The sequence below is a fragment of the Arvicanthis niloticus genome, chromosome 2 (genome assembly GCF_011762505.2).
Source record: "Arvicanthis niloticus isolate mArvNil1 chromosome 2, mArvNil1.pat.X, whole genome shotgun sequence".
Lineage (NCBI taxonomy): Eukaryota > Metazoa > Chordata > Mammalia > Rodentia > Muridae > Arvicanthis > Arvicanthis niloticus.
Window position 1 is genome coordinate 99,864,070 of NC_047659.1, and position 19,202 is coordinate 99,883,271.

At 38.2% G+C, this 19,202-nt stretch overlaps 1 protein-coding gene across 2 annotated transcripts in view; it reads left to right on the plus strand.

The window, feature by feature from the left end:
- Zc3h6 (zinc finger CCCH-type containing 6) overlaps window positions 1–19,202 on the plus strand; it is a 57,656-nt gene that overhangs the window by 31,364 nt on the left and 7,090 nt on the right. Inside the window, exons 4-8 of one of the 2 annotated variants that reach the window (XM_034495379.2) lie at window positions 1,827–2,094; window positions 5,835–5,971; window positions 15,431–15,547; window positions 16,097–16,208; window positions 18,091–18,200. In XM_034495379.2, coding sequence (XP_034351270.1) covers window positions 1,827–2,094; window positions 5,835–5,971; window positions 15,431–15,547; window positions 16,097–16,208; window positions 18,091–18,200 — 744 coding nt within the window. The remainder of the gene's footprint in view (window positions 1–1,826; window positions 2,095–5,834; window positions 5,972–15,430; window positions 15,548–16,096; window positions 16,209–18,090; window positions 18,201–19,202) is intronic. The other variant, XM_034495380.2, reaches the window with a different exon arrangement.

Below are 19,202 nucleotides of genomic sequence, written 5' to 3' on the forward strand. Positions count from 1 at the left end.
TTTACTCTAAGATTGTACATGTCTATGACCTTTTTGTTCTTTTACAAAATTTGTACAGATTAAAAGATTTTTTTTCATTTTTTTTTTTTTTTTTTGTTCAAATGGATTCTTGGACTAGGTGTGATGGCATATGCATTTAATCCCAGCACTCAGGATTGTAGGCCAAAAGTTTTGTGGCTGGGTTAGTATTTGTGCTTCTCTTTTGGTTGCCTTCAGAGTACCTTTCTGCACCAAAGGCACTAGAACTTAGGGGTGAAGCTCCTTGTAGGCATCAGCTTGACTTTGTCATTTTCAATATGTTGTGTGAGTGTTGTCCTTAGCAATGGGCCCCTGCTGTCAGTATGTGGAGAGCAGCCATCTGTCCTAGCACCAGCTTGGGTTGTTTGGGGATTTCCTTTGGACCCCCTTGTCCAGTAACTCAACTGAGTGCAACCCAGTCCCAGTAGTGGAAACTTGTTTAGTGACAAAAGGTGAACAGTTGGGGTTCTGTCTTCTCCATTATTAGAAGATCTCATTAGGATCACCTTCATATATTTTAGGAAGTTTCCACTGCACTAGGTTTTCATATCATCCTTCAAACAATCCTCAATTCCAGATGTCTTTCTGTACTTCCCCTCCCTCAACCCTATCTTTCCTCCCCCTGCCCACCTGATCCTTCCATTATGTCCCCACCCACTTCCAGTTCACCCCTATTGTATTTGAACTTTCAGTGTTTGGTAGATGCAGATGTATTCTCCCTAAGCTCCTTCACTATTTTCTTTTATTTTTAGAAAGGCTTTTTGTGTTACAGGTCTGAGGGGAAAGGCAACCTGCATCCCAAAGCCAGAGAATATCACAAAATCACACTGCACAACAAACCTCACACAAGAGATTATTGGTATAGACACATGATGGTTGGCTGCCTCTGCTCAGGGGACATGCAGCAAAGAACTGAATGGGAGGCAGCTTTATGTAGCATTTCTTAGAGGTGGAGCTTTCCAGAGTGGGGATTGGTGGGATTTCAAGCCCTGGAATTGAGCTCAGGCTTTTTATTCTGTAGGGTGGAGCTTAGCCGCTTGTGTCTGAAGGGGCTGGGTTTGTCCTTTAGAGCTAATACAATGTTCTGTGGGGGGAGCCTGATTGTTGGAGGTCCTAGAGTCAGGGCCTGACCATTGTGCCTCGAGGGGCTTATACCTTTTCCTTTGGAAAAGGAGTTTATATGTGATGACATGAATCTGTGTGCTTACGACTATTGAGATACAGTGACTGGGCCTGTGGGTCAGTCAATGGAGGGGTCTGCAAGAGAGAGAGTGGGGATGGAGAGGCAAGAGACATGAAGAATGGAGACAAGACAGTGTCTGATCAAGTCTCGTTTATTGAAAGAAAATCATGGGTATATAAGCACAAGCAGAGGAGTGCAGCTGGAGACACTTTACCACAAGTGCCTTGCAGCTGGGGACACTAAACAACAAAACAAGATGTTTATCAGAGGGTGCTCAGCGTCATAGGCTGCTTGCAAGTCTCTTGTCAGGGTGGAAAAGTATCAACCTTCAAATATATGGCCCGAGATGGCAGCAAAGTTAATAGCCGCTTTCTGCTAGAAGTTGGCTCTCAACAGTACAGAACATGGAAAATAAAAGCTAAGAAATAAAAGTATAATGTTTAATAATATAAGTGGCATTTAATGTATTGAAGTTAGTATTAAATCAATCATATGGAAATACTAATATAGTCAGGACTAATAACTGGGTTCTATCCTTTTTTTCCCAGATTTTTTGGGGAAAGGATACTCTGTGTTGCTATTATTAGTTGAACATTCCTGATAATGATTGTCCATTTTCCCCTAGCATAGACGTATATCAGGAAGTTACATGACATCGAAGAAGAGTCAACATAACAAAAAATTTAACAGTAAAGAATATGCTGAGTCCAGTTTCTACAGTGATGACTACTTTGGTAACTACAGTGATGACAACTTTGGTAACTATAGTAACCAGGAAGGAGAAGAAGATTTCTCCAGTCAGTTGAAATACTATCGACAATCCCAGGAGTCCTCGGGGTCATCATTCTCTAAAGAATCAGGGAAGAAACTGAGAAGTAAAGGAAGCCCACCAGGTGAGTTAAGTCCGTCTGTTTTAGAATGTGAGAGCCATATATTGTTAGTCTGTCTGAGAATGCAAGAGCCATGTAGGTTTATATTAATACATGTTTCTTAGCTCCTTTTCAAGATTAGCTCATTCTTGTGGTTTCTAAATTCATGTTTATGTACTGTGTAGACCTTGAGGCTAAACATATGCAAATGTTTCAGTCTGCATGATGTCTTAGTATTTCAACTAGAAAGGTAATTCTAATATTTTTAGATGTATATAATGTTACAATAAAATAAATTTAATGCCAGCACACAATTCTCTCTGTTTATTAACTTACATTTTTGACTGATTAAAGTCAGAGTATTGGGAAGCTGTTCTTACTTAATCTTTAAAATACGGCAGTCACCTTTGCCATGTAAATGTAATATGGCCATGGACATCTTTTAAGAATGAAAATTAGAATTTTTCCTAAAGATTTATATTTTATGCATATAAGTATTTTACCTACATGTATGTGTATGCTTACCCTTACAGGACAAAAGAGCTTTGGATCCTCAGAATTGAAATTACAGATGGCTATGAACCACTTTATGGGTGCTGGTAATAGAACCCTGGTCCTTTATAAAAGCAGCAAGTGGTCTTAACCACTAAGCCATCTCTCCACTCTTCAATAAGAATATAATTTAAAGAAAGTCCTATGTTTTATCTCCTGTATTGGGGTGTGTGGTCCCTGGAGAGACCAGGTCAAGTTACCAGTTGATAATAGTAAATGAAGAAACTATTACTATAACCTTAATGCTTTAGTATTTTGGGTATATATTATTCAAAATTTTTCCAATGTACTTATTTTTCTTTATTTATTTGAGATAGTTTCTCTGGAACTTGCTCTATACACCAGGCTGGCCTTGAACTTAGAGATCTGCTTGCCTCTGCCTCCTGAATACTGGGATTAAAGAACACACCACCATACTCTAATCATATTTTAAAATATTTATATTTATTTTATGTATTTTGCCTGCATGCACCAAATGTGTATAGTGCCCTGGAGGCCAAAAGAGGGTATTGGCCCTTCTGGGACTGGATTTCACAGAAGGTTGTGAGCTACCATGTGAAGGCTGGAAATTGAACCTGAGTCCTCTAGAAAAACAGCAAGTGCTCTCTTAACTACTGAAGCATCTCTACAGCTCCCATCATTATTTTTTAACAACAGCAAAATTACACATATTTTTATAACTTATTTTTCTTCTTAGCTATGAATAATATCCCAGTTATTCCTGAGTTAACAAGTAGCTTTTAACACCTACATTAAATTAGTAGATGTGCCCAATTAGTAGCTCTACCAAAATTTAAACAGATCATTAGACTGGTGTGGTAAGATGCTAACTATTTGAGAATTATTTTCCACCCATTTTCCCCCAGATTTTGTGATTGATCCTGCAAAAACTGTATTTATACATATCTCAGAAAGTATCTTATCAATCATATTTTTACTTAAGAATGAATCATGGGGACTGGAGAGATAACTTGGTGGTTAAGAGCACTACTTGCTTCTAAGAGGTCCCAGGTTCCATTCCCAGCTCCCACATGGCAGCTCACACCTGTCTGTAACTTCAGTTCCAGGGGATCCAGTGCCTACGTCTGTCTGATCTTTGAGGGCACCATACAACCAGTGTGGTGCATATGTATACATACAGGCAAGACACTCCAACAATAAAACGAATAAATCAAATTTAAAGAAAGAATGGGTTTTAAAGGGCAGGGGATGGCTATACACACCTTTAATCCCAGCAGCAGGGAGGCAAAGACAAGGGAATATCTGTGAATTCAATGCCAGCCTGGACTATGTAGTGAGTTCCAGAACAAACAATGACAAGATAGAGACCCAATCTCAAAACAAAACAAAACAAAACGAATGAATAGTTAACCAATGTGGTGGGTTAAAATGCTTGTAATCCCAGCACTTGGAAAACATAGATGAGAAGATCACTAGGAGTTCTAGGGCTACATGATGATACCTTGCCTCAAAACAAAGACAAATGAACAGAATTAATTATGAAAAGCAAATTTCCACAATTTAAAGACATAGTTACACACATTTGTAGCCATATACCATCTGAAAAAATGACATACCAATATTTACAACTGTACATATAAAAGTGCAGCATTCTCTAAATTCCTATCAGCATCAATTCTTACATTTTTTGAGCTAAAAATTAGTATGTCCTTTTTTTTTTGCTATTTTTTCATTTTTAGATTTGTTATTTTGTGTGTGTGTGTGTGTGTGTGTGTGTGTGTGTGTGTGTGTATCCGCGTGTGGATGTGTGCATGAGTTCAGGTGCCCACTGAGCTCAGAAGAGGGGATCACATCTGCTAGAGCTGGAGTTAAGGATTTCTGTGAGTCAGCTAACATGGGTGTAGGGAACTGAATTCAGGCCTTCTATAAGAGCAACGTGTGCTCTTAACTGCTGAGCCATTTTTCTAGCCCTCTTTGATTTCTTCTAATAAAGTGAAACTTTTCACATATTTATTATTCATATCATAGGTCATTAGAAAAGCTTATGAGTTCTGTATAACTGATAAAATATAAAAATTATGTTGTATTATAATTTATTATCCTGTTTGTGTTTTGAGACATAGCGTCTTGTGTAACCCTAGCTACCCTGGAACTCAGGGTTGTCCTCTTGCGTCAGCCTCCCAAGTTTTTAAAATTGGACATCTTTTCAGATGCTTTATTTTTTATAGTGCTAGAGATTGAACCAAAGGTCTCATGTGTGGCAGGCAAGCACTCATTACGAAGCTGTATACTTGGAGCACCCTCTTAGATACTTTTAGGGTATAGCATCTCACTGTGTAGCCTACTGTATAGTCTAAAACTTTTGTTCCTCCTACCTCAGCCTCTGAAGTGCTAGGATCAACTTCTGTGATGCTAGAAAGACACTTTAAAATAACATTTTCAAAAACAAACAACAAGTGAAGATATATGTATATATATGGAAATTGTTAGTAGAAGTCTGCCTTGCTACAGATAAAAAATATACCACTGGTATCTATGTCTTTCTTACAATATGAACATAATGGTTAGTTTTCTTAAAAACAGAGAGCTTGTTAATCATCTTATCCCAAGAGGGTGAGGAGATAGACAAGAGTGGGTTCTCTAGGCATGGATACTTTTAAGTCTTGTGTCCTGTGTAGCAGACACTTGGAAGCAGTACTCAAAAACTAGAGATGGGCTAACTCTCCGACTGGTTCTTCTGGGAAAGAAGGATGATTCACTATAGACTGTTTTAAAAAACAAATGTATTAGTGGCTGGCTCAGTGGTTAAGAGCATTGACTGCTCTTCATAAGTCCTGAGTTCAATTCCCAGCAACCACATGGTGGTTCACAGCCATCTGTTGTAATGAGATCTGATGCCGTCTTCTGGTTCGTCTGAAGACAGTAACAATGTACTCACATATATAAAATAAATAAATCTTAAAAAAAAAACAAAACAACAACTTTCTTCTCCTCTTCATCTTCCTCTTTTTTTAAAAAAAAAAAAAAATGTAGCTAAGCAATCCAGAGAAAGCAGCCTGGGTATTCCCCAATTGTCTCTGTTTTATCACTGATGTTCCTGCTTTGAGTTCCTGTTCTGACCTTTCCTAATGGTAGACTGTAAGTGTAAGAGGAAATAAAACCTTAAAAAAATGTATTGGTACTTGTAAGCTAATAGATGTTAGTTACAGTTGCTTTTCTATAATATTTGAAGTACATTCTAACTTTTTTAGGTACTGAATATCCGTTTAAAAGTTTTGATGTTAGTCATGGACATCTTTTGCCGAAGAAAACCAGAAGAAAAGAGCACTGTGGGGCACGAGTCATTAAAGGGCCTCATGTCTTTTCAGGAATGGATGACTTTCAAGAGGTACTGAGAACCTATGTATAAGGAAGAAGAGACCTTTTTTTATTTTAAATCATTTGATTGCAAAGAAAGCATTGTGATTGTAATGCTGTTATCTTAATAAATGAAAAATTTCAGCTAAGATCAAATGAATGTAAATAAAATTCCCCCAAAAGATTTTTTTCAATATGACATGGTATTAGTATATAACTATACATTTAAGAGACTTAGAAGCTAAATGAGTGTATGTGAAATACCTCAAGATAAAATTGATGTGTTTCTGAGCAAAACTATATCCTGTATTCCTCCTTTACTTGCTTTCTTCCCCTTGGGACAGTTTCCTCAGTGCAGTTAGCAATAATAAGGTGAGGACTCAGTGGGCTAAGAAGGAAGGTGGTGTAAGTTAACTTACTTATCAGAGGTAGAAGCATTGAAACAGGAGAAAGGGCGTATAAATGATGAGAAAGGTGAACATAAATATTTTACGTCTAATGGTTACTCAACAAATACCTGTTAAACTGAGCTGAGTTCTGAATCTGTGCACTGCAGCAGCTCTGCCTTGGGAGTTATCTAGTTCTTATATTCTGTTATGGTTCTAGCTTTGATTCAGTCAAATGAAGGGAAGGGTAGATTTGTAAATGTTCTCATTACATTTTATATATTTTGTGCTCTTGGTGACAGCACACATGGAGGACAGAAAGACAGCTTACAGAAGTTGGTTCTTTCTTTCCATCATGTGGATTCCAGAGGGCCTGGGGTTTGGTACAGGAGCCTCTGTCACCAGGCTATCTCACAGGCCCCAGAGTGGACTGAAAAGCAGCAAGCTTGAGTGAACTATGTCCTGTAGTTTGGTTTTGGGATGGCGAGATACCATAGCAGTTAAAAGTACTACTGCCATTGCCCAGGACTCAGATTCAATTCCCAGCATCCACATGGCAGCTCACAACCACATATAGCTTCAGTTCTAGGGGTGCTGACATCCTCTTCTGGCCTCTTCAGGCACCAGGCACAGACATGATGCACATACATACTGTAGCCAAAATACTCATACACATAAAATAAAAATAAATACATCTTCAAAAAGAAATGAAAATACTTGCCTTTCTAGTGGCTATTTAGATAACAGGCACAGGTTTCTTCCTGTGTAGTACTTAGAATACTATTTAAGGGTATATTCACAAGTTTGATCTAAAAATAAAGATACCATAGAAATACTTGAACCCCATGCTTATTGCTGTTTTAGTCATTATAGTAGAGAAGTGGGATCAACCTAGTTGCCTATCAACAGATGAATGGGTAATGAAAATTTGGAATATATAAAAATTAATACTAGTCAGTTCTAAAAAAATTTAAGATTTATTTTATGTATATGAGTACACTGTCGCTGTCTTCAGACACACCAGAAGAGGCCATCGGATCCCGTTACAGATGGTTGTGAGCCACCATGTGGTTGCTGGGAATTGAACTCAAGACCTCTGGAAGAGTGGTCAGTGCTTTTAACCACTGAGCCATCTCTCCAGCCCCCAGTTCTAAAAAAATTTAATCACAAAATTTGCGGGAAAATAGAAGGTATAGACTATGCAATGTCTATCTCACAAAATCTTAGAAAAAAACTGTGGGCTCACTGTCATGTGGAATTTAGCCAATAATATCTACATCTATGAAAATATGCATGTATGTACAGTAGAACATGTAGAAAAGAGAATAAGAAAGAACACATATTAGGGGAAGAGGAAGGACAGTACAGGAATGACTTTTCTTTTTTTTTTTTTTTTTCTTTCTTTTTTTTTTTTATTAGATCTTTCATTTACACTTCAGATACCATCCCGTTTCCCCATTCCCCCCCCACTTAGAAAACCCCTATCCCATGCCCCCTTTTCATTTTGCATTTATACATTTTTTTAAGAAATGTTAATCATAGGCTTTATAAGTTTGGTATTGTTCAATCAGAGGTGTAACCCACTACCCAACCTAGATATATCAACTATCTTTGACTGGTGGAGATACATGAACATCTGCTTCCCTGTCTCCCCCCTCTATCTCTCTTTCATCACCTAGCTTCTCCTCTCCTTCTTCTTCTTCTCTTCTTACTCCTTTTCTTCCTCTCAGTACTCCTCCCACCTTAGCTCCTCCTACACATCACCCTTCCTGTTAAAAGGAAACTTTTCTCTCAAAATACAATTAGAGCATAATTATGCCTATTTGTACCAGTGAGGTACAAGATAGTCCTAATACCCAGTCCATCCTTTTGTTGACTAACCAGCACCTCTGTCATCTATCCTAACTAAAACACTTAGTTCTGAACCTGGCTTTTTCCTTGGCTTTAGGATGAATGTCAGCTGATGACCATACACTCAGATCTTTTCTCTCAAAGTAAATAGCTATAAGTTTTCAACCCCATCAGAAATCCAGAATGACTGAGTTGACTATAATTGTGGGAAGCACAAAGCATAGCTTCTAAAACTTAGCCAATTTATAGAGACCTCTGAACACCTGGACACTCGCTCTACTTCAAAACGTTGGAGCATCTGTTCTTCTGCCTTCTGGCCCAGGATCATCTGACAGACCTTAGTGCTGCAGAATTATTAAGGGCTGATTACTCTGTCTAGGCAGATATAATCAGTCGACTATTCTGCAAGAGTGTCCTTTTCTGGACAGTAATTTGTCTGTAGAAGGAAAGTGGCAATTCTTGCCTAGTGGCTGTCTCACCACAACTGGAGTAACTCCAAGGATGCTCAATTTCTTCTTAGAATTTAACATAGGAAGCTGTCCGGAGCAGACAGGTCTCTAATGAAAATGAACATTAATACTGAAATGTTTGTCATGTCAATTCTAAGGATTTCTGATGTTTTGAAAACCAGCTATCCATGTAAGGTAATCTGGACTGTTGCCTGTTAACTCCACTCAGCTATTTCTAAATAAAACATAGAGAACACCCTTATAATAAACTCCAAGTCATGAATTTGCTATAGTCCCTTAACTCACAGGCTGACCATCCCAAATCAGTTAAAAAAGTTAAAGAAGGACTGGGTCTAAGCTTTGTATTCCTAAGTGTGTTATACTGGTACAATGCCTATGAGAGTAACAATATTCATCTCACTCTTATATCACTAAGAAGCTCATGCCAATGAAAACCTTAAAATTTGTAAACAAAGTAAATTGGTGCCATTTAAGAATTTATATCTTCATCTTGATATTAATTATACAGATTTCTACTAATAGGTTATGGCTATGCAATAAACCCTAGCTAATCCTCTCTATTCCGACAAAACCACTACTTTTCCCTAGGGAGACAGCCCAACATTTACCACCTTAGTCCCCATGCCCAGGGAATAGGGGCGCTGACTCATCATTAGCTTCTTCAAGCTGATTATGGGCGTTGAGATATTAGAAGAGGAGTGGGGGGGGAGAGCAAGTTGACAATCCTCTGATGCTGTGTCTTCGCTGCCTCCAGATGGAATTCACGGACCTCAGAGGTTTGAGCAGGTCTGCCCAGCTTGCTTGTTGAGTAGATACACCAAGGCTGATCATTCTGCAATATACAATTCTCAAAACAAATTTTAGTATCAAGATAGTTTTTTTTTTTAAAGAGGGCTGACATTTTATTAAGAATGTTGGTTCTAACCGCTTTTCTATTTTTCCCCTCTTTTATTGGATATAATATTTACATTTCAAATTTTATCCCCTTACCATATTTCCCCCACCACCCAGGAACCCCTTATCCCATCCCCCCTCCTCCTGCCTCTATGAAGGTGTTACCCACCTACCCCCAGCCTCCCTCCCCACCCTCAGATTCCCCCCCTCAGTGCTCAGCCTTCAGGGTACCAATGATCTTGTCTCCCACCTATGCCCAACAGGGCCATCCTCCCCTACATATACAGCTGGAGTCATGTGTCTCTCCCTATGTGCACCTGGGCTGGTGGTTTAGACCCTGGGGAGCTCTGGCTGGTTGGTATTCTTGCTCTCCTCACAGGGCCACCAGCCCGTATGGTTCATGGTTCCCTCAATTTACTCTCTAACTCCTCCATTGGGAACTTTGATCAGATTAATGGATAGCTGTGGGTATCTGTCTCTGGGTATGTCCGACTCTGAGAGACCTCTAAGGAGACAGCCTTATCAGGCTGCTGTCAGCTTTCCCATCCTGACATCCCTATCAGCGTCTATTTTTGGTGACTGCCTATGGAATGAATACCCAGACACAATGGTCTCCCTACAACCCCCCCTTATGATTCTGACCCACACTTTGTCTCCATATTTGCTCCCTTGGTTATTTAGTTACTCCTTCTAAGAAAGACCTAGGCATCCTCACTTGTTCTTTCTTCTTCATGAGCTTCGTGTCTTCTGGTAGTTGAATCTTTGTTGTTTCAAACTTTTGGGCTAATCTCCGCTTATCAGTGAGTAAATACCATGTGTGTTCTTTTGTGATTGGGTTACCTCACTCAGGATGATATTTTCTAGATCCATCCATTTACCTAAGAATTTCTCGAATTCATTATTTTTAATAGCTGAGTAATATTCCATTGTGTAAATGTACCACATTTTTTTGTATCCATTCCTCTGTTGAAGGGCATCTGGGTTCTTTCCAGCTTCTGGCTATTATAAATAGGGCTGCTATGAACATAGTGGAGCATATGTCTTTGTTATTTGTTGAGGCATTTTCTGGGTATATACCCAGAAGTGGTATAGCTGGGTCCTCAGGTAGTGCTATGTCCAATTTTCTGAGGAACCGCCAGACTGACTTCCAAAGTGGTTGTACCAGCTTGCAACCCCACCAACAATGCAGGAGTGTTCCTCTTTCTTCACATCCTCGCCAGCATCTACTATCACCTGAGTTTTTGATCTTAGCCATTCTGACTGGTGTGAGGTGGTATCTCAGTGTTGTTTTGATTTGCATTTCCCTGATGACTAAGGATGTTGAGCATTTCTTAAGGTGCTTCTCGGCCATTCGAGTTTCCTCAGTTGAGAATTCTTTGTTTAGCTCTGTACCCCATTTTTTAATGGGGTTATTTTGTTGTTTGGCGTCTAATTTCTTGAGTTCTTTGTAAATATTAGATATTAGCCCCCTATCAGATGTAGGATTGGTAATGATCTTTTCCCAATCTGTTGGTTGCCATTTTGTCTTGTTGACAGTGTCCTTTGCCTTACAGAAGCTTTGCAATTTGATGAGGTCCCATTTGTCGATTCTTGATCTTAGAGCATAAGCCATTGGTGTTCTGTTCAGGAACTTTTCCCCTGTGCCTAGGTATTCGAGGGTCTTCCCCAACTTCTCTTCTAATATTTTCAGTGTACCTGGCTTTATGTGAAGGTCCTTTATCCACTTGGAGTTGAGCTTTGTGCAAGGAGATAAGAATGGATTAATTTGCATTCTTCTACATGTTGACCTCCAGTTGAGCCAGCACCACTTGTTGAAAATGCTGTCCTTTTTCCACTGGATGAATTTAGCTCCCTTGTCAAATATCAAGTGACCATAGGTATTCGGGTTCATTTCTGGGTCTTCAATTCTGTTCCATTGATCGTCCTTTCTGTCTCTGTACCAATACCAAGCAGTTTTTATCACTACTGCTCTGTAGTACAGTTTGAGGTCCGGAATGGTGATTCCCCCAGAGGTTCTTTTATTGTTGAGAATAGTTCTCGCTATCCTAGGTTTTTTGTTATTCCAAATGAATTTGTAAATTGCTCTTTCTATCTCTATGAAGAATTGATTTGGAATTTTGATGGGTATTGCATTGAATCTGTAGATTGCTTTTGGCAGGATAGCCATTTTTACTAAATTAATCTTGCCAATCCAGGAGCATGGGAGATCTTTCCATCTTCTGAGATGTTCTTCAATTTCTTTCTTGAGAGACTTGAAGTTCTTGTCATACAGATCTTTCACTTGCTTTGTTAGATTCACTCCAAGATAATTTATTTTATTCGTGGCTATTGTGAAGGGTGTCATTTCCCTGATTTCTTTCTCTGCCTGTTTATCCTTTGAGTAGAGGAAGGCTACTGATTTGTTTGAGTTGATTTTATATCCAGCCACATTGCTAAAGTTGTTTATCAGGTTTAGGAGTTCTCTGGTGGAAGTTTTAGGTTCACTTAAGTATACTATCATGTCATCTGCAAATAGTGAAATTTTGACTTCTTCCTTTCCTATCTGTATCCCTTTGACTTCCTTTTGTTGTCTAATTGCTCTAGCTAAGACTTCCAGTACTATATTGAATAGGTAAGGTGAGAGTGGGCAGCCTTGCCTAGTCCCTGATCTTAGTGGGATTGCTTCAAGTTTCTCTCCATTTAGTTTGATGTTGGCTACTGGCTTGCTGTATATTGCTTTTACTATGTTTAGATATGGGCCTTGTATTCCTGATCTTTCCAAGACTTTTAACATGAAGGGATGTTGAATTTTGTCAAATGCTTCATGAATGACTTTTCAGTTTACATGGTGGATAACTGCAGAAAATGTATTTGATAGTGAAGGTGTAAAATCCATATGAAGCACCACAACTTTTCTTTCAAAGGGCCAATGCTAACTGTTTAGAACAGCAGTTCCAACCTCCCTAATGCTGCAGCAGTGTCATACAGTCCTCATGTTGTGGTGGCCCACAGCCATAAAATTATTTTTGTTACTTAAAAACTGTAAAAATAACTGTAAAATTTAATAACTGTAAAATTTCTCTTGTTATAAATCATAATGTAAATAGTTTTTGGAGATAGAAGTTTGCAAAAATTAAATAAAAAGAAAAATCAAAAAAAAAAAAAAAAAAAAAGATCTTGCCCACATGTTGAGAACCACTGGTTTAGAAGTTTGAGATGTAGACTTTGAGTCTGGTTAATTTCAGTGTATAATTTTTTTATTTTTAAATTTTTATAATAAAGTTTTAAAAATTGAAGGCTGGGGCTGAAGAGGTGGCGCAGTGATTTTTAAGAGCACTTGTTTTTGCAGGGGAGTTTGGTTCAATTCCCAGCACCCACATAGTGGCTCTTAACCATTCAAAACTCTAGTTCCATGGAATCTGACCCCTTTTCTGATATCTAAGGTCTCCAGACACTCACATGATATACAGCCATTCATACGGGTAAAAGAGTCATACGTATATTAAATAAATATGAAAATTGTTAAAGTTTATGCCCAGATTAGTTTGTGAGATTCAATAATGCCACATTGCCTTGGGAGAGGTCAGTCAACATTTTGTGTTGAAAAGTTGTGAGAAGATTGGGTCTGAAGAGGCCTCTCTTCATTTGTTATCTGACCTGGCCCCTGCCGGTCAGTCAACAGGGTCTGCAAGAAAGAGAGAGAGAGTGTGTGGGGATGGAGAGTCGAAGAATGGAGACAAGACAGGGTATCTGATCAAGTCCCGTTTATTGAAAGGCAATTGTAGGTATAAAAGCACAAGCAGGGGACTGCAGCTGAAGACACTTTACCACATACGCCTTGTAGCTGTGGACACTAAACAACAAAACAAGATATGTCTGAGTGTGCTCAGCTGTTGTGGGTTGTCGAAAAACAAGTCTCTTGTCAGGGTATATGGCTTGAGATGGCTGCAAAGATGATGGCTGCTTTTTGCTAGGACTTGGCTCCCATCAGTCATCCATCATTCCCAGCCCTCCTCCTCTCCTCACCTGCTAATGTGCACCAAGCTGCTTCTGTTCCATGATAAGAGCTTTCATATTACTACCTGTTTGTTTTCCTACATGTAATAGATTTCTAGAATGTGCTGCTTGTAAGTAAAGTAACCTTACTTTCTAAGTAACTCGGCTCCCTTCCTGATGCTTATATAATATGCCCAGAAATAATTAGTTATCAAGAAAGTGCTTTCAAGCAAATTACTGTCTGTTTTATACTTTAATCGGTAAAATGAAAGTCTATAAGGTTTCCTCTTGAAGATAGATGCCTGTATGCACTAACATTTTAAATGTCTGTTGACACAGGCTATAACCAAAAGCTTATTATTAAGTAGGAAACTCAAGATTAAACTATATTATCAACTATGTCAGTTAACTGGCTGTAATGAGAGAAACTTTGTGTGTATACAAGTGTATGTGTCTGTGTGTATTCATGTATGGTACACAGTGCATGCATATGAAGTGTGTCTCAGGAGCTGTGCACCTTCTTTGAGTCAGGGTATCTCATTTGGCTTAGAACTTTTTGATTAGGCTGGCTAGCTAGCCAGAGAGCCCCAAGAATCTGCCTGTGTCCACCTCTCCAACAGTAGAAATATAGGCAAAAACCACCATGTCTGATTTTTTTTTTTTTTTACATAGGTTCTGGGACTCAAACGTAGATCCTAATGCTTATGCCTCATTCACTTTACTGACTAAGCATCTCTCCAGCCCAGAGAGTTTCTTATGATTCCAGGAGCATGCAAGAGCCCAAGTAAAGGGTGGTACCAGCATAGTGGGATATTTCTGTGACAACCTGACCATGTTTTGGGGAGGACTTTGGAACTTTGGGCTAAAAGAGCTATTGGGTGTTAAGAGCTCTGTGGGATGTTCTGTAGGAGCTTAGAAGATAACGTTGAGAACAGTGCTAACGATGGAGGCCTGCCTGGCTTGTGAAATTTCAGAGGGAAGATTAAAGATTTATCAGGGTTATTGCAGTTTTGATTGTGAAGATTCTGAGTCTTACCTACTCTCTCATCAGCCTTTGCTGGCTTTTTATAGTCTCTCATTCCCACAATTTCAAGAGGTGACCGACACTGAAGGGCATAGAGTCTTTTAAAGGGCAAGGCACACAGAATAAATCATACTGCATACACTGAAATGGGAAGCTAAATAATTTTAGTCATTACCTTTGCCTTTACTTATTACTGTAAATTGGGTCAGGTTTTTGTTCAATGAAGTACTGTGAGCATTTCTTGTATCCTAAGGTTATTTTTCTATAACATGATTTCATTATGTCTGTGTAATATTCTACTGCCTTAATGCATCATAGCATTGTTTATTGGTTTCCTAGTTTTGTATATGTTAAGAGTTTCCCTTTTAAAGTGATTTGCAGTAATTATTGTAAATAAAATGTTGTGTATGCTTCCCTGTTCTTAAATTAATTCTGAAAAGTCAAAATTCTGTATCTCGCAGTAAAATAGCTATTTATTTTTGTGGTGTTGAGGATTGATCCCTTGAACATTGCCCACCACTAGGGTAGGGTTTGACACGTTGAACTGCAGCCCTGGTGTCAGGGTGGGTGTTTTAAAGTTTTAAAGTTTATGACTTATTTGTCAGCAATACATGAGAGCCTATACTTTATAGTGCCTTTGTCAAACTAAGTTCTAGTATGAAATTTAAAGCCTTTTATAATTTTATTTTTAAAGTATAATCAAAAGAAAAAAGACTCCCTTGCAGCCAGTAGTAATAATAAACAAGACTACAGTTAAGTGAGTAGAATCAGTATGTCTAATCTTGAGTACTATTAGTGGCCAATTTATATTGCTTTCAAGGTGTATGTGACTATGTCTTAGTACCTACTGATATTTTATATCTTACATTGAAGTGAATTTTCTATTACAGTACAGAAAACCAGGGAAAAAGTGGAAAGTTATGACTCAGGAGTTTATTAACCAGCACACAGTGGAACACAAAGGAAAACAGATCTGTAAATACTTCCTGGAAGGGAGATGTATTAAGGTAAATGTTAACTTAAAGGGTTTGATAGATCATTCTAACTTTCAAAGTAATCTTTGGAATTTAGTCCTTTGGGGAATGATTTTTTTTTTCTTTCATTGCTCATAGTTGTAATAATGCTAAGTTTTTAAAATGTACCTTGTGTGAAATTACTATACAGGCACATTTAATACTATTCTGAGAAGTGTTCAATTGGTAGAAAACAGATATTACTTGACAGGTATGTTAACATTTGTGACAGATACAGTTGTGACTTCTGACAGTGCAGCATATATCTTCATGGTCTAGCTGATGCATGGTAGTTTAATCTTTATAGCTGGCTTACTAATAAGTTGTTGCTAGACATGAGATCAGGAGGTTAAATAAATTCCCATGCTACAGCTAAAAATGGTGGGTACTGGTGGGATACTGGCAGAATGCTTAGGGGAGGATGTCAGAGGGATTATCTGCATCATTTGTAGCTCATTATCTAAAATTAAAGATAATGACCAGAAGGAACAGATGGAGAGAGTATAACTAAATTCTTTCTGCTTTGTTTGTTTGTTTAAACAGGGAGATCATTGTAAATTTAATCATGATGCAGAATTGGAGAAGAAAAAGGAGGTCTGCAAATATTACTTACAGGGATATTGTACCAAAGGAGAGAACTGTATTTACATGCATAATATCCTTTATACAAGTTATATATTAACCAATATACTGATATTTTGTCATTGTGGTTTTTTTAAAAAGTTATAAATACAATCTAGAGATCCTAGCTTGGTTTTAAATTAAAAGTGAGACACACACACACACACACACACACACACACACACATAAATCCAGTCTTGACACTCTCTGTGCTTAAGATGGGCAAAGTGCCCAGGAATACAGGAATACTTTTCTTTATAACCCAAGAGAATGGAAAACCTTATTGTGATTAAAAAATAGAAACAATAAAGGAAAGGACTACAAATTTGACTACATGCAAGTTTAAATTTTTTATAACAAAAACCTACAAACTAAAGAAAATATTTAAATGTGGGAAAATATTTATTTATATAACTTAGAAAGAAGAAATGCCATTGCTGTAAGAATTTCTTAAAGATTAAGAAGATTGGGAGCAGGAGAGAAAGATGATTCACAGGAGAATTGATTAAAAATCAAATAGAAAGATGCTTTTTGTCACTCATAGTAAGAGGAATATAATTAAAGCCATACCAGGATAACAGCCAGCAGATTCTCAAAAGCCTCCTTTGCTAACAAGGTTGTGATAAGAGAAACACACTTGGATTTTCTTGATGGGTGTTGGGGACCGCACTAGCCCCAAGTTGGGGCGGCCAAAATAAATGTTGCAGCCCAGGCAAAATGTTGAGGCCCGGGCCGACCCACGTTTGGGCGGCCACTGTATCCCGGCCCAAGCTGCTGCTCCGGTCTGCGGGTCGGGCTTCAGCAAGAGCGAGGGTGATGGCAGATTCTACCTAATCTGAGATTCGTCTCTGATGATCCCTCTATAGTCTCTGATCTCAGTCTATATATTCTCTGATCTCTGGTTCTGTCTTCTATAGTCTGACTTCTAAGCCACGCCTCTAAGTTACACCTTTAATCATGCCCTTAGGTCTTGTCTCTAACTCTGATCTCTATAATCTCACACACCTTTAATCTCAAGATATCTAAACCAAGATTATCAGAGTGTTCTCAGCTGTTGTAGGCTATTGTAATTGAAATCTCATGTCAGGGTATATGGCTCAAGATGGCTGCAAAGCTGATAGCCGCTTTCTGCTAAAAGTCGGCCCCCAACAGATGGGGACATCACAGTGGCACACCTTTATCTGTTGTGCTGTTTGTCCTCTAAAGGAGTCTCTATGATATTTAGATATCTGGCAGTATATCTCATTTTTTTTGTTAAAATATAATTTGTCTTAGCCAGGAAAATACAAATGCATTGATATAATTCTTTAAAAAAACAGGTACTAAATTATGCTTTTAAAAATTTCTGTTCTGTTCTTAGGGCTTCATGTCATGTGTAAATAAATGATACTGTATTTCATTCAATCTCATTTTTATTATATGATTTTGCTGTTTGTTCTGGTTGTTTGTTTGTGTGTTTTTTGTTTTTGAGACAGAGTTTTCACTGTATATCCCTGACTGGCCTTATACTTACTGTATTGCCTAAGACTGCCTTGAATTCCTTGGCCTTATAGCATTATACCTTGGGCCTAGAATGGTGGCTCAGTAAAGTGCTTGTTGTGCGAGCATGAGGAAGCTGAATTCAGATCTCCAGCACCCATGTACAAGTTGGGTGCAATGTCATGTGTGTGTAACCCTAGTGCTAGGGGATGGACAGAGACAAATCCCCAGAGGTCACTGGCCAGCCAGTGTAGCTGAGTGATGAGCTCCAGGTTCTGTGATAAACTCTGTCTCAAAAATTAAGGGTGAAAATGATAGAGGAAGACACTCAGTGTTGACCTCTGATTGCCACATGCACAGGCAGGTGTGCACACACAGATCCACACACACAATTACCCTTGATTTTACTTGATTTGTTCCTTAATATTTTTGTTTATGTGAATTTCCTTGCAAGTTCTATCATAGTGGAGCGAAGTGCTACCAAGGAGACAAGTGTAAGTTTTCCCATGATGATCTGACTAAAGAAACAAAGAAACTTTTGGACAAAGTAAGTAGTGTTTTTATACCATTGATTATTTGTTAGATCTCATATTTTCTCATATTTTACTTAAATCATATCTTATAAAGAATATTTTATTAATTTGTTAAAATTGAACTCTTATAGGTTTTGTTAATATAGTTTATTGTAAAGTAGAATTATTGGCCTAGGAATTTGAGAATATTTTAATCTGATCAGAATCTATTTTATTCTGACACTGAAAAATTTTTTTACTTTGACCAATATTCCAAACTGTTACAAAGGATTAGGGTTTTCTAGGTTCTTGGGATTTTTAATCCAAAGGTTGAAAATAAGGGGTCATAATGTGTCCTCGGAGGGCCAAAAATGTGTGTCAGGTCCCCTGCAGTAGAGTTACAGATGTTTGTGAGCTGCCATGTAGATGATGGGTCCTTTGAAAGAGTAGCCGGTGTTCTTAACTACTGGACATTGGTCCAGCTCTTAGGTCTATATTTTGCTTTAGTTCATATAATAGCTTTTTTTTTTTTAGATTTATTTATTTATTTTATGTATGTGAGTGCACTGTAGCTGTCTTCAGACTCACCAGAAGAGGGTATTGGATCCCATTACAGATGGTTGTGAGCCACCATGTGGTTGCTGGGAATTGAACTCAGAACTTCTGGAAGAGCAGACAGTGCTCTTAACCACTGAGCCATCTCTCCAGCTCATATAATAGCTTTTTTATTGCTTATATCTCTTCCCATAATACATTGGATTTCAATCATATATACACCCAGTTATGTATAAGCATAAATAAGATGGTAAACAGAATTCTCCTTAAAAGTTTACTTGAAAGACAGTTTGCTTTGATTTTCATGGTACCTAAAACCAGTTGATACAGGATCACTCCTTCTATTTTTCATATTAAACATTGAGAATACACTTGAATAATAAAAGCTGTCTAAATTTGATTGTTACTAGGAGTGGAGACATCTATTATTGTTCAGAGATGAGAGTATATGTGGCCAAGCAGATGGGAATCCTAGGGGTTTC